The sequence below is a fragment of the Saccostrea cucullata genome, unplaced genomic scaffold (assembly GCF_032062105.1).
Source record: "Saccostrea cucullata isolate Sc308-1 unplaced genomic scaffold, CSIRO_AGI_Scuc_v1 ctg1079, whole genome shotgun sequence".
NCBI classification, from domain to species: domain Eukaryota; kingdom Metazoa; phylum Mollusca; class Bivalvia; order Ostreida; family Ostreidae; genus Saccostrea; species Saccostrea cuccullata.
This window is the reverse complement of record NW_026925541.1, coordinates 160,001-173,368: the sequence shown is the minus strand read 5'-3', so window position 1 is coordinate 173,368 and position 13,368 is coordinate 160,001. Positions and strand designations below refer to the sequence as shown.

At 33.2% G+C, this 13,368-nt stretch overlaps 2 protein-coding genes across 2 annotated transcripts; one reads left to right on the top strand and one right to left on the bottom strand.

Moving 5' to 3' along the window:
* Window positions 1–1,209: 1,209 nt before the first annotated feature.
* On the bottom strand, window positions 1,210–5,325 carry LOC134269171 (solute carrier family 35 member E1 homolog). Its single transcript, XM_062751393.1, has 6 exons — window positions 4,927–5,325; window positions 3,273–3,343; window positions 2,908–3,045; window positions 2,517–2,642; window positions 2,060–2,302; window positions 1,210–1,714 (listed from the first exon to the last, which is right to left on the bottom strand). Exons 1-6 carry the CDS (start codon window positions 5,246–5,248, stop codon window positions 1,403–1,405), a joined length of 1,212 nt encoding a protein of 403 aa, XP_062607377.1. The 5' UTR covers window positions 5,249–5,325; the 3' UTR covers window positions 1,210–1,402.
* A 181-nt stretch (window positions 5,326–5,506) lies between these two features.
* Window positions 5,507–12,503, top strand: LOC134269170 (ribitol-5-phosphate transferase FKTN-like). Its single transcript, XM_062751392.1, has 8 exons — window positions 5,507–5,671; window positions 5,877–5,906; window positions 7,909–8,097; window positions 8,982–9,241; window positions 9,770–10,032; window positions 10,276–10,409; window positions 10,619–10,743; window positions 11,120–12,503. The coding sequence occupies exons 1-8, from the start codon at window positions 5,576–5,578 to the stop codon at window positions 11,331–11,333; spliced, it is 1,311 nt and encodes a 436-aa protein (XP_062607376.1). The 5' UTR covers window positions 5,507–5,575; the 3' UTR covers window positions 11,334–12,503.
* The last annotated feature ends 865 nt before the right edge of the window (window positions 12,504–13,368 follow it).

The window sequence follows — 13,368 nt, the reverse complement described above, 5'->3', positions numbered from 1 at the left end:
TACAATTTCTTACGATACTGATGCCAACTCTACTTATGCCAAAATCAAAACCATTCATGTGCATTTCAAGAGTGCATATGAAAGTTAACATATTTTCATCTATTAATCACTCCAAGAACCAGTGAAGAAGTTAATTTAGCAAGAAATAATAATTGATTAAAGCTAATTAATTTACATGATGCAAACTGGGTATTTAAATTTGTAAAGCAAAGGACAAAGGGTGTTGTTTTCCAACATCCCTCCTTGAAATTTTTTTTTAACAAACATGAATAATATTTACAATCATGAATGGGATTATGTAACAAAAGAAAAATTAAAGAAAAAATCCCAGCAAAATCCATGTTTTAACATTAAACATACATGTAATAATCAGAACTTTAAATATTTCAATATTATTTTTTCAATTTTCCACAAATATTAAAAGTAAAGAATGAAAAATGCTCTTAAATGAAATTGTTGCTTCCTGTTTTTTTCTTCATAATAAATAAACTTTACCTTTATACATATATTTAAAAAAAACTTTGATATTTTGGTAAGCTGTTACCATGTGTAATGTGTGCAATGAGCAAAATCACACGTATAAGTAAACAGTAAAATACAATGTACTAGTATCTTTAAGAACACATTCTTTACAGCTATATAATTGCAATTTACAGTAATATTTTTATAATAAAATATGATAATCAATTATATGGAATCATAATACAAGATGGAACATGCTACAAATGTGAAAGATTGAAAAAAAAAAGAAAAGAAAAATTACCACCAATTCATACGTTGATCTGAAATATACACACACCAAACATCATAAAAAATTAATTAAAATTAATTAAATGCTAAATTTGCTTGTGAAGCTTACCATTGCCTAATGGGCTGCATGAAAATAAAATAAACAAACATCACTGTAAGATGCAAACAAGTGCCTGTATATCTACTGTAAACTATAGAGTGGACATTATATATACAGTATCACACACCTTTGTGTTTAATATCTAACTAGTTCAGATTTACAGAAGTAACCCAGCTTCAAGTATTCATTGCATGATCATTAATCAAAAATTAGACAAGGAAAATTGGACCCTTACTTAACCAACATTCAACTTACTGTACATGTATTTTATACAATTCATTGGAAATTTGCATGATTTAACTTTTTATAAAAATGACTAAAATGAAAAAAAAAAATCTTAACCATTAATCATGTTAATTGTAATAAAAGGGCAAATTAATGAAGTAATACATAAAAAAGATGAACAAATATTATAAAGGTTGATATATTCAGAACACAGCATACAAAAATGTGTCAAAAAATATCAATAAATATTATCTGATCATTAAAGCTCAATATTTCATCAAAATAACAATAATAAAAAATTTTAACAAAGAAAATTATTAAAAACAATTAAATTTCAAATATCCTATGTGAGCCCCGAGACACAAGTTGTGATTGTTCACTGGGGGCGTGTCTGGAATGAGTTTGATTGACAGGCCAGGGATTGGAGGGTGGGAAGATGGTCACATGGTCCACACTTACATTGTTCTGTAACAAAATGTGATCCTGGGGGTGGATCATGCCGTTTCTATTTAACAGGTTGACCTCTGTCTTGGAGTGAGGAAGCCCTTTCGGGTTGAGATGGGCCTGCAGATTGGTCTCACTGTGCACCAAGGGTAGAGTTTCTGCTCGGCGACGGGCACTGTTTTGGTCATACTTGGCCTGAAACACATAAGTTTGGGAAATCATGAATGGGGAAAAAATTCATAAAATGAAATTTTTTTTTAAAGTTTTGAGTCAAACTCTTAATAATATTAGAGAAATGATTCCTCATCGACATTTCATTAACAGTCATATAATAAGAGTGGGCCCCATGGCATTCATACGTGCATGTAAAAAAAATACCCTGTATGTTAGCAGCTTAGAAAGACACTGAATAATTTTATTTAAGTCCTTTTTTTTTTTATTAAATATTCATAATTTGATTATCTTAAAGATTAAAAATGCAAATATCTCAGATTATAACCTAGAATATTTTGGCCAGCTCATAATGAGATTAAGTTTTACCTTATTGTAACACAGAACTCCGAAACAGGCTACGAGCATGCCCACCACATTAGCTGTTGTGACGGGATTCCGCAGAAGGAATAAGGAGGCACTGATAATGACGACCCTCTTCATGGCATTGGCTACCGAGTAACTAAGGGGGGCCACCATAGCAATCACAGTAAACGCAAACACATTGTGCATCATGTAGAACATGCCGTCCAAAATCAACAACAGGAAAGACTTCATCACATCTGTATTCTCCTGAGGTGAGGAAATAGATATTTTAATATTCAAGGAGCAGTAATGTTTATGTTTTAGTGCTTCTGTAACATTGTTCAGCAGTGAAAAGTTCAGCAAAATATGATATTTATGTAATTAAATTTACATTCACCAAATAAACTGATTTAGAAGACCATGGACTAAACCACATTAGCAAGTACTGAACATTAGATGACTTATAATTTTAAATTCTTACAAACACATCACTGTTGGCAATGTTCCTGCAGTCAAACAGAAGCCAGAACGGGAGAAAGAAAACCGTGGCGATGCGACTCAGGAGAACAAGAAGTCGTAGGTGGTTTATACCCGTGTCCTTAAGGCACTGTAACAGGAAGGAAATTTTATATATGTACTGATGTGTACATTCATCTTTGCATTCAATGATGTATCATCCACAAAAAAATTCAATTCTCAGAATCAATTTAAACTTGTCACATTTTAACAAATTATAAATTGCCTTTACCCAGTAAATGTACATAATTTCTTTCATATTTTATTTTATGTATGTTAATTGTTGTATTCATGACTATATGCCAATGTATGATGGTGTTGTCAATAAATGAATTGATTTGAATAATTATACTCACCTTTTTGGAAAATATGGATTGTAATGAGAAGCCTAGTGTAGCTACTAGAGCACTGAGTAAAGCCAGGGTCTCAAAGGAGACTTCTGTAAGGGTAGCCACGATAACACCAACAATGATAGGCACAATGGACAGGTATACCTGAAAAAAGTATCAACAGGTGAAAAAAAAACAGTATATAAAGGATAAGAAATATAACAGTTTATAAATATACGTTAGAATTTACAAGTTGTACAATTAGTCACTGTACAGAATTATTTTAATTATCAGATCACATTTCAGTAAGAAGTAATATACCTTTAAAGGTCTACAGTTTTTTTCAGATTTCCTAAATATAGAACAATGCATAATGATATGGCTATACTTACTGGGAGAGTTTGAGTTTCTCCTAACAGAACCCTGGACAGTACAACTGTGAACAATGGCAAGGTAGCTTTTACTGAAAATATAGGTAAATAAATATATGTAACCATAAAAAATTAAATTTCTAAATATCGACAGTGATATTAATCATAATGATTGATATGTTTAAAAAAAATCAAGTTTAATTGTTGTACATGTAATGCTGTTTACTTAATGATGAGCACATATTCAGTGTAAAGTCGCAATTTCAACAATCAATGAAATTTCTCAGCAATTCCATTCATTATATCTTATAGTTTTGGGATATTTTATTGTATAACCAAAAGGATTGGAAACAAGTTCTATATGCGACTCCAGAGTTCCTCTCCTTAAATATAACTATATGTCATGCAATTAAAAAAATGTAGTACATAGAAATTTAAATGCAAAAGAGATACAAGTGAAATATTTGTTCAGTTATAACAATTTAAAATTGTTACTTAATCCCAGCTGTGCACAATTTAATAACTTCGTCCTCTTACACATTTTTATGCGAAAAAATTCCAAGATAATGGCATAAATATATATTTATAATCATCTGTAATTGAAAGCGAAACTAGCATGGTTCTCTTATAACTATTAAATTTACAACTCATAATTACGAGAAAACGTTATAACAAGAAAATTAACTCGTATAAAGAAGAGCTGATTTAAAATATGACAAATTTCAACAGAAGGATTTGAAGCACAGGTGGGGAATTATGAGTATAATTAACTCGTTATAACCCAGATTTTTGTTTTTATTACCGATCGTGTTGATCTGTAATATCTTTATTATCGACTCAAAGAATTTTTGCAATTTCTAACCAATTTTCTAGGTTAATTAATTCCAAAATGTTTTTTAATAAAAATCATGTTCACTATTACTGAATCTTTTCTGTAATTACCCAAAAGTATTTTTTTATGTGGCCCTATTCGTCTTTCGTAGATAGGCAAGATGGAAACCTGCAAAAAGTATCAGTATGTGAACAGAAACAGTGAAAAGGATAATAAATATATATGTTAGAATTTACAAGTTGTGCAATTAGTCATCACTGTACAGAAATACTTTAATTATCAGATCACATTTCAGTAAGAATTAATACTCCTCTAAAAGTCTTTACTTTTTAAGATTTCCTGAATATAGAACAATACACTTGGCTATACTTACTGGGAGAGTTTGAGTTTTCCACAACCCTGGAAGTCACACATTTAACAATATAATGTAGCTTTTAGTAAAAAATATAGATAAATGTTACAATATATGCTACCATAACAAAATAAATTTTCTAAATATGTAGGACTCCAAAAGGGGATGGGACTCTAAAGTCCGATGGTCAAGCTAAAGTCTCATGGTCTTCCACGGAAAACAATTAACATTTATGACGTCATAGTACTACAGCGCCAAACTTCAATGCCAATCAAAACGTAAAAGAACAAATTTACTGTGACAAACCCCTGTGCTCACATCGACATCCATGGGGTAATTTTTTTTTTTTAAAATGATACCTTTATATTTCCTTAATTCAAAGACAAAATAAGGAATATATATTTTAAAGAAATTCAGAATAAAAATATTATAAGCAATCGCTCAGAACAACCCATTGTTTTTTCTGATCCACCACCTAAACTTGAGATCACCTGTGTGGGCATAGGAGACGGAGGATTTCCATATGCTGATATGTGAAGAAACAGAGGAAAAGAATTTGCCGAACGCCAGAGGCAGGATGAGTTTATAGTAGTAACTCCGGGGAATGTTCCCGGTGTTCGGAGTCCGCAGAAACCAGAAAATCGGCTCCATGTAAACAGAGATAGAGATGAGTTGCGTCATCGTTACTGTCATCGGATAAGGGAACTCGTTCAACACAAGTTTTCCGATGATGTTTCCGCCAGCACTGCAGATATACCACATTAAACAAACCACAATAAATTTTAACGTCTCTACATAAGTGTGTTCCTCCATTATGTGACGATTTTAGGGCTGGAACACGACCCAAAACAAGCATATGGATTACCGATTAGCCCGGCATCACGGCTGTGATTTCGACACGTTGCTGACGATAAAATATATCCGCAGTGAATAAATTTAAAAAAATATTTAAAATTAAACCCTGTAGAGCCGTCCAAAAATATAGGAAAAAGTATCAATATATAGCAATAAATAACCAAACAGAAGCATTTAAAATTTATTCCAAAACATTTTTTAATTATTTACTACAAATGTTTTGGTGCGATACTGTAACATGTCAGCGCCCATGTGTGTGAAGTTGAAAGTAGGAATGCTCGAGAAATGAGACGATGGCAGATTGTGAAGTGTTTAGGACTTATATGTGTTATTTTTCTGCTGTTTCAGTTTTTCCTTTGGTTTCAATTTCCATCCAAAGGTGTAAGTACTTATGGAATTCTTTTGCAAATGTTCATAACAAAACTCGGTAAGCTTTGTTTATTTTTTCATGTTCCTTTGCTACAGAATGTTGTCAGATATGAACAGTTTATAACTTATAAGGAATCTGGGGTTCTTAATGTACCTTCAATGTAAAAGTAATCATAATCTGATGATGCTATATTTATGTTTTTGATTAATTTTATAGGACAAAGACCCGCCTACGTATAATGTAAAGGTTAGTCAAAACATTTAAGTACAGTAAAACGTTGGTACAGTGGAGTCGCCAATTCCGGGTCGTCTCCTATTCCGGGTCACCCGCGTGTATTTTATGCCTAGTGTTAAAATTTAAGTGCAAAAAACTTAATGAATACGCTGGTCGTGAAAAACTGGTCTTTCTGATTGTAATTAATTACAAAATTTTGAATATCAACTTCAAGAGAGCATCCGACAATCGAAATTCTGAAACGCACTCATTAAAGACTTGGATGTTTCTGCTGCGGTGACGGGCTACTTTCGTTTTTGTTCGCTGCAGAAAGGCTGATATAAAAGTTCTAGATAAATAATAAGAGCTCGAAAGTATGGCAAATGCATTTAGTTTTAACTCAGAAATCAATCATAATGATCGCTGCTCAAATAAAATTATAATGATTATTAAATCAAACTGTAGTAGTTTCCCCAATTGCGGGTCACGCAATCTCGTGGCATGAACATCTCAAACTTCTATGTACAAAACCATTCGACAACCCTGTATTTACCTTGATTTTCAAAAGTATTCTAACTGGAAAATATTTTTTCTAAAAATTAAAATCGAGTTAACCCTTCAAATGCATCTTTTAAATAAATGAATTTAATTGTATTATTTTTAATCCTAATATATTTTTTTACATTCTGCATACTGCAATTTGTTTTGTTGAAATTGTTTTAAAAATAATTTAAACATATTTCTGTGATTGTTTTACTTTTTTTCCAAGCTGCATGAATTGTTTTATGTTTCAACATCATAAAAATCGTGTTCCGAAACGTTCCATGAATATTACAAAACCGTGAAGTCACATGACCCGGAAATGGAGAAAATGATTCGTAACTGGGGAAGCTAGGCCTTGCTGAAATACCCCTGTAAATATTGTTCCCGTGTAGCTACTTTGAAAACAAAAGGTGTTTGGATGACTCACTGTTTGTTCTTTCAATACATATATTGCATAAAATATAAACTGAACAGATTTGCAAAAATATCAAAGAAACACCCTGGCATGACCCGGAATTGGCGACTTCACTGTATTCTGAACACAGATATCTCAAATATCATGTAAATATAGAAATGATTTAGTATGTTTCTGTCTCATTTACTTTTTTATGTACTCTACCATCAGTATCTGAAACTCTTCAGGGTTTATCTTCTGATATCTTGTGAAGTTTTTAAAGTTTGAGATAATAAGGTTTGACTTTATATATTAATTAATTCAATGAGGATTATCCTTATTGTTTAATTTATCATTACCCGGTACATTTTGCCTTTGTATATTGGCCTGACTAGCTCAGTGATTAGAGCACCTGACTGGAGATTGTAGGGATGTACGATTTTATTGGTATACCGGTATATCATGAATTTTTGTTGCTTGATACATATTGTGAAATGGAGACTAAAATACTGGTACATGTGTATTTAGGTACATATTATAAAGTCCAGGAATTATTCATTTTTTGTTCAATATTTCAAATTTTACTCACAGAAAATGTTGTAAAGGAACGGCATCTTACCATCCAAACATGATTAGTTTTGTTTCCATAATTTTTTTTAAAATAGTGAAATTTTGTTTTTCTAGCATATTTTTAAAAAAATAAGGACTATTCATTTAAAATCATTGTAAAAATTGCCTGTAAAAATATCATGATATTATCATGATATTTTGGGGAAAAAATCGTGATATATCACATTACGAAACTTTTGGCCATACACACATGTACCTATTCCTAGGAGATTGAAGAGTCCCTGGTTCGATTCCCAATCCAGTCATCTTTTTCTTGGTTTCCTGTAACATATTCTTCATATTGCATTTATTGCTCTCCGTCAGTCCCATGGAATTGCATGTATAATGCCAAACCTTGTTAAAGTCAAACCTGTCAATTTAGGCTGACACTTTATGTTTTCTTTAACTCTCTGCTCTAAAAACGAAAAAATATCTATGTGTGATATATAAATAACATGTTTAAATAATGTCATAACATTCTTCTTTCAGCGATTGGTGAAGAAGGTGTTGAGAGTATGGGATGATTTAGAAGACACAGTGTTTGTTATCGAGCCCGAGATTCTGTACAAGATTTTAGAACAGGAGAATTACTCTGATAATGAAGGCAGATGTGCCGTCTTTTGCCACCTTACAAGAAAGGCCATCTCCTTTGGAGTATTTGGACACAAAGTTGCCATTGTATGTTTATTTTTATTTTGAACCCTTTCACATATAAATTTCATGGAGGACCAGGGGTCTAGATTTAGGCTTTTCTGTTGCAAAGGGCAAGTGGTCTAGATTTATGCCTTTTTCTTGCCAAGGGCAAGTGAAAGGTTTTCTTTAGAGGTAAGTTAGAGTGCCAATAAGTAAATGTTATAAACATGATGAATGAACTCTACAAAGAAGTCTTTAATGGCTTAATTGAAACCCAATACTAGAAATTGTCAAAAATATTTATCTGAACTACCTTAACAGGGTGAATTTTCCAAATAAGCATTCTTAAAAATTACAGACTTTTTCATGCACTAGTGGCCTAAACCCCCCCCCCCCCCCAAAAAAAATCTAGACCTCTGACATTTCCAACAAAGAAAGGTGTCTTATAAAGTTCTTTTGAATTGATTGGGAGGGGAACATCATTAAGACTAAAAATAAAACCAATTCTTTCTTCTGAAATGTAAATTTTAATTTTTTTTAAAATGGAGAATGACGTGTTAATGGAATGAGATAAATTGGTATTTACAGCCATTAAGTTTTATCACCTGTCTCTAATACATGTAGCTGAAATCATTCAATGACAACATACCATATAAGTGAACATTTTAGCGAAACATAAATATAGCAATTTGTCCTTAAAAACTGGTATTTTATGTTTAACTAGATGTAATTTTAGCAATTTTTAAATGCTCACTAAAGAAGCTATTAGAAATATAACACAATTAATCTTTAGCGATATTCAATTTTAGCTATCTCAGCACCCTCGCTAATAATGCCAAAATTAAATCCTCGCTAAAAATCTGCTTATGCGGTATAACAAAACAGCCTCTCATTCAATAGAATCCTATTCTTCATGCTTATAATTTTAGCCACTGGTCTTATCAAAGTTCCGTCAGAGTGGATTTGCTGCAGTGGACGCCAAAGAGGATAATCCAGACTCCCACCTAAAGAATCCTGGATCCTCTCCACAACAGATCATCACCCACATGTTTCTACAGGACATGGAGCAGCCAGAGCTGACAGTACATGTGGTGGTGTTCTACCCCCTCTCAGGGTTTCTGTGGACCAGTCAGATCCAGATGCCAACCTCTGACCTCAGCTTTGGAGCCACAGCAGGGGCATACGATATGTAAAGAATAAGTATTAAATGAATGAAATTCAAATTATCTAAGAACTTACAATTCTCTCAAATACATAATGAATTCAGGGAGAATTTGGTGGGAATTTTAATTGCCAAGTATTGAATGTTGTTTTTAATAACTACATGTATAATAGGTCTGGATCAAATGACCTTGAATATGTATGAAATGTATAACTCTAAATTCAAGTATATTTGAATGATTGAACTTTAATGGTAAAAGATTAATTATATGGAGGGATGTGGGACAAAATGTATACAGTGGAGCCTCATTTATCCAGACGCTTTGGTTCCTAGTCAATTTGTCTGGATATGTGAAGCGTCCGGACATGTGAATTACCAGTTAAACAAAACAAAACAACATTAAAAAAATTCCGTTCCTATGAAAAGTCGTCCGGATACTGAAGCATCGGGATATCTGGCATCCGATAACTGAAGGTCCACTGTATATTAGTGCCAAGATTCAAGCAGCTATTTGTTATGGGAATGGTAAGGAAAGGAAATTAATTTTTTTTGTAGATTTGAGACACGGAGCATAACCATTGATGGCCTATCGATCAGTGTGCCTAAATCAATCCGAAATTTTCTTCACATGAAGCAAGATTCACACTTCTTGGAGTGCAACAACGAAAGAGCCAAGATGTTCTACACCCAGTATCCCAAAGATAACACAGAAGAAGCCCAGCGATTTCAGAGGAAGGCCAGACAACTCCTGGTCAAAGGGAAGGAGGTTCTAGATAAGTTAGGGGTCCGCTTCTGGCTCAGCAGTGGCACCTGTCTAGGTAAGGTCTGTGTGTCTGTCAGTGAGGACACATTTCAGGTACAGTGAAATGTTTGTTATGAATGCCTGCTGAATTGAGTTTTTATATGTCAGTACATTTGTACATACTAAGTGTTTGTTATGTTTTGTCCCTGTTTCTTGTTTTAGAGGGGTTCTAGGATAACAAATAACTTGTTAACATTTCTATATATAGTATCAGTGCATATAAGTAAATGTATTTATTTTGTCTAATGAATTATTTCAGGCTGGTTTCGACAGTGTGACATCATCTCATATTCTAAAGATGTGGACTTCGGGATTTGGATTAAAGATCATAAACCAGAAATCATTGACGCCATGGAGAGGGCTGGACTTCCCCTCAAGCATGTGTTTGGCAAAGTAAGATTCTACCATATTGATACCAAAAACCGTGCATTTATTTCCAAGACACAATTTTTCCAAGATACAGTAAAACCATAGAAATTGTGTCATTTAAATTCCATTTGAATATTAATATATTTATACCCAATTTCATACTATATTTGTATTGTATACTGAAAGGAAAAAGGAAAAGCAGGGTAACAGTGGAGAGATGATATCATTTACAGGTGTCAGATAGTTACGAGTTGTCCTTCAAGGCTGGAGAAGTCAAACTGGACCTTTTCTTCTTCTATGAAGAGGGAGACACAATGTGGAATGGGGGAACTGATGCCAGCTCAGGGGAAAAACTCAAGTAAGTCTTACAGGGAAAACTCAAGTAAGTCTTAAAGGGAAAAACTCAAGTAAGTCTTACAGGGAAAACTCAAGTAAGTCTTACAGGGAAAACTCAAGTAAGTCTTACAGGGAAAACTCAAGTAAGGCTTACAGGGAAAATCAAGTAAGTCTTACAGGGAAAACTCAAGTAAAGCTTACAGGGAAAACTCAAGTAAGTCTTAGAGGGAAAACTCAAGCAAGTCTTACAGGGAAAACTCAAGTAAGGCTTACAGGAAAAACTCAAGTAGGGATGTACATTGACTAGAAAACAATTTGATGTGAGATTTACCTTGCCTATAAATAACATTCATGGAGGTGAGCTGCAAGTTTTGATTAAGTATGTTGTTTTTTCCTAGGTATGTCTTTCCAAAGTTTGACTTGTGTTGGACACTTCTTCTGGATATCAGGGTGCGAGTTCCATGTCCAACACAACCCTACATCGAGGCAAACTATGGGAAACAGTGGGATGTTCCTGTCAAATCTTGGGACTGGAAAACCAGCGCATTTAATGTCCGTCCAAATGGAGTGTGGCCAAAATCAGAATGGAAGGAGGTCATTCAAGTCTATTAATGTCAATGTTTTTTTCATGTCTGTGTATAAATGATGAATGAAATAATGAAATGCAGGGAGAAAATGTAATTAAAGGCATTAAAGTAAGCAGGTTGTTGAAAGGTGTGAAAGTTGAAAGGCTTTTTTTCTTAAAGTGTGAGGATCATGTGCAAATGAGTTGTTCTTGAAATGTGAATAAGGGATCTGATGTACTAGATTTTGTTATGAATGTGTATACACGTATATGGTAACCTGTTGTGTTAGATTGTAATTAGAAATTTTTATAGAAAATGTCTATTTTTGGTGCTCTTGTACACTGATATTGTCAGACAAGCTGTCCATTATATGAACAAGCCTATGTGTAAATTTGTCTGTGTTATACAAGCCTCGTTATCTTGAACTTGATTGAACTGAAAAAAATATAGATCTGAGAGTTTGAGATGCAGGTTAAAAATTCATAAAGAAGAATCATTTCAGACTTCCAAATCACGCTACATGAGTGTAGTATTTGAGATATTATCATTTCAGACTTCCACATCATGCTACACGAGTGTAGTATTTGAGATATTGTTATTTGAAATAATGAAGTATAACATATACATGTACGTTACTTATAATCAGAGAAGAATCTATAATCAGGTGTGGTTTTCATAACTTTACGCTATATTTAAATTTTCAGCTTTTAATAGGGGAGACAGTTCCTATAGAATAGACAAGAGTGCATTTTAAATGTTCACGGTTTAGGGGTAATAGAATGCTGTAATAAGCACTTCATTTTCTCTGATGAATACTCTCGTACTTGTTTAACTGTCAAATGAATTCAAAACAAGAACAGGAAATGTCATGATTAGATTGTTTTGTCTCTGAAATTTCTTTTAATGATAACAATAAATGTCATTAATTTTGATACAGGACTATAAATGTACCTTTTATAGCAGGTAATGTTTTACTACATGTATTACGCAAGGCTGTGATTAATTAGGTAATTGTGCAATCATCTTATTGGCAATATTATTATGTATTCATCTCTTGCTAAATTCATTTCTTGCTTAATTATTTAATTCTACCTCTATCATGTATTTTAGTGTTCATCTTTACATCTGGTTGTGAAATCTTTTGTTATGTATTACTATTAACAGAGAAAAAACTACCCTGTTCTATCTGTAAAATAAATTTAAGAGTCAAGGTCTGATTTGTTCTTCATTGAATAGGATTTCATAAACCCAATACTTATGGAAGATGTATTCTAACACAGTGAAACCTTGTCTTATTCAGGCACAACTGGCTCTGATAAAAATATATTAGCAATGACTGAATTTATCAAAAGGCATTATAGTTTTCATCAGAGGATGTAATATACAGAACAGGCAGTAAATGAATCTCAGGTACAGGATACAGTTTGTGCTTTGGAACATTGCTTCAGATGCAGTTATGCCCCTTTTTAACACATTTTGCTTGCATCCATTGTTTTATTTTATTGAATTTCCTCATGCTGATAGTCTCTTTTCATAAGATAACGGCAATATCAGACAAAAATTGTGAGAGGAGAAGCCTTTTTACAAAAATCTCTACTTTTAGAAACCAGGGCAACACCATTCATCTAAATAAACAAGAGGCCCATGGGCCACATCGCTCACCTGAGCACTGTGGCTAGGAAAAAGTAGAAATTGGTTTATCATTTAATAATTTAAATCCAAAAGTAGTCCCAACACCAATCCTGGCTTTGCTATTCTTGATAAGATGATTTTTAAAGAATTTTCCTATATATGTCTATGAAAAACTTTGGTCGGCCATTGTGGCCCCGCCCTACCCCCGGGGTCATGATTTGAACAAACTTGAATCTACACTACCTGAGGATGCTTCCATATAAATATGATCAATTATGGCTTTGTGATTCTTGAGAAGAAGATTTTTAAAGAATTTTCCTATATATTTCTATGTAAAACTTAAGTCGGGCATTGTGGCCCCGCCCTACCTCCGGGGGTCATGATTTGAACAAACTTGTCTCTACACTACCTGAGGATGCTTTCATATAAATATGATCAATTATGGCTTT

What these genes read in the sequence shown, in the direction of transcription:
- LOC134269171 (XM_062751393.1), bottom strand. Translation starts at nt 5,248, where the DNA reads ATGGAGGAACACACTTATGTAGAGACGTTAAAATTTATTGTGGTTTGT. An exon ending in AATCCATATTTTCCAAAAAG is followed by an intron (nt 2,643 to 2,907) that starts GTGAGTATAATT and finishes TTCCTGTTACAG; the next exon opens with TGCCTTAAGGACACGGGTAT. An exon ending in GAGTTCTGTGTTACAATAAG is followed by an intron (nt 1,715 to 2,059) that starts GTAAAACTTAAT and finishes TATGTGTTTCAG; the next exon opens with GCCAAGTATGACCAAAACAG.
- LOC134269170 (XM_062751392.1), top strand. Translation starts at nt 5,576, where the DNA reads ATGAGACGATGGCAGATTGTGAAGTGTTTAGGACTTATATGTGTTATT. An exon ending in ACAGCAGGGGCATACGATAT is followed by an intron (nt 9,242 to 9,769) that starts GTAAAGAATAAG and finishes TTTTTTTTGTAG; the next exon opens with ATTTGAGACACGGAGCATAA. An exon ending in TCAAGCATGTGTTTGGCAAA is followed by an intron (nt 10,410 to 10,618) that starts GTAAGATTCTAC and finishes TATCATTTACAG; the next exon opens with GTGTCAGATAGTTACGAGTT.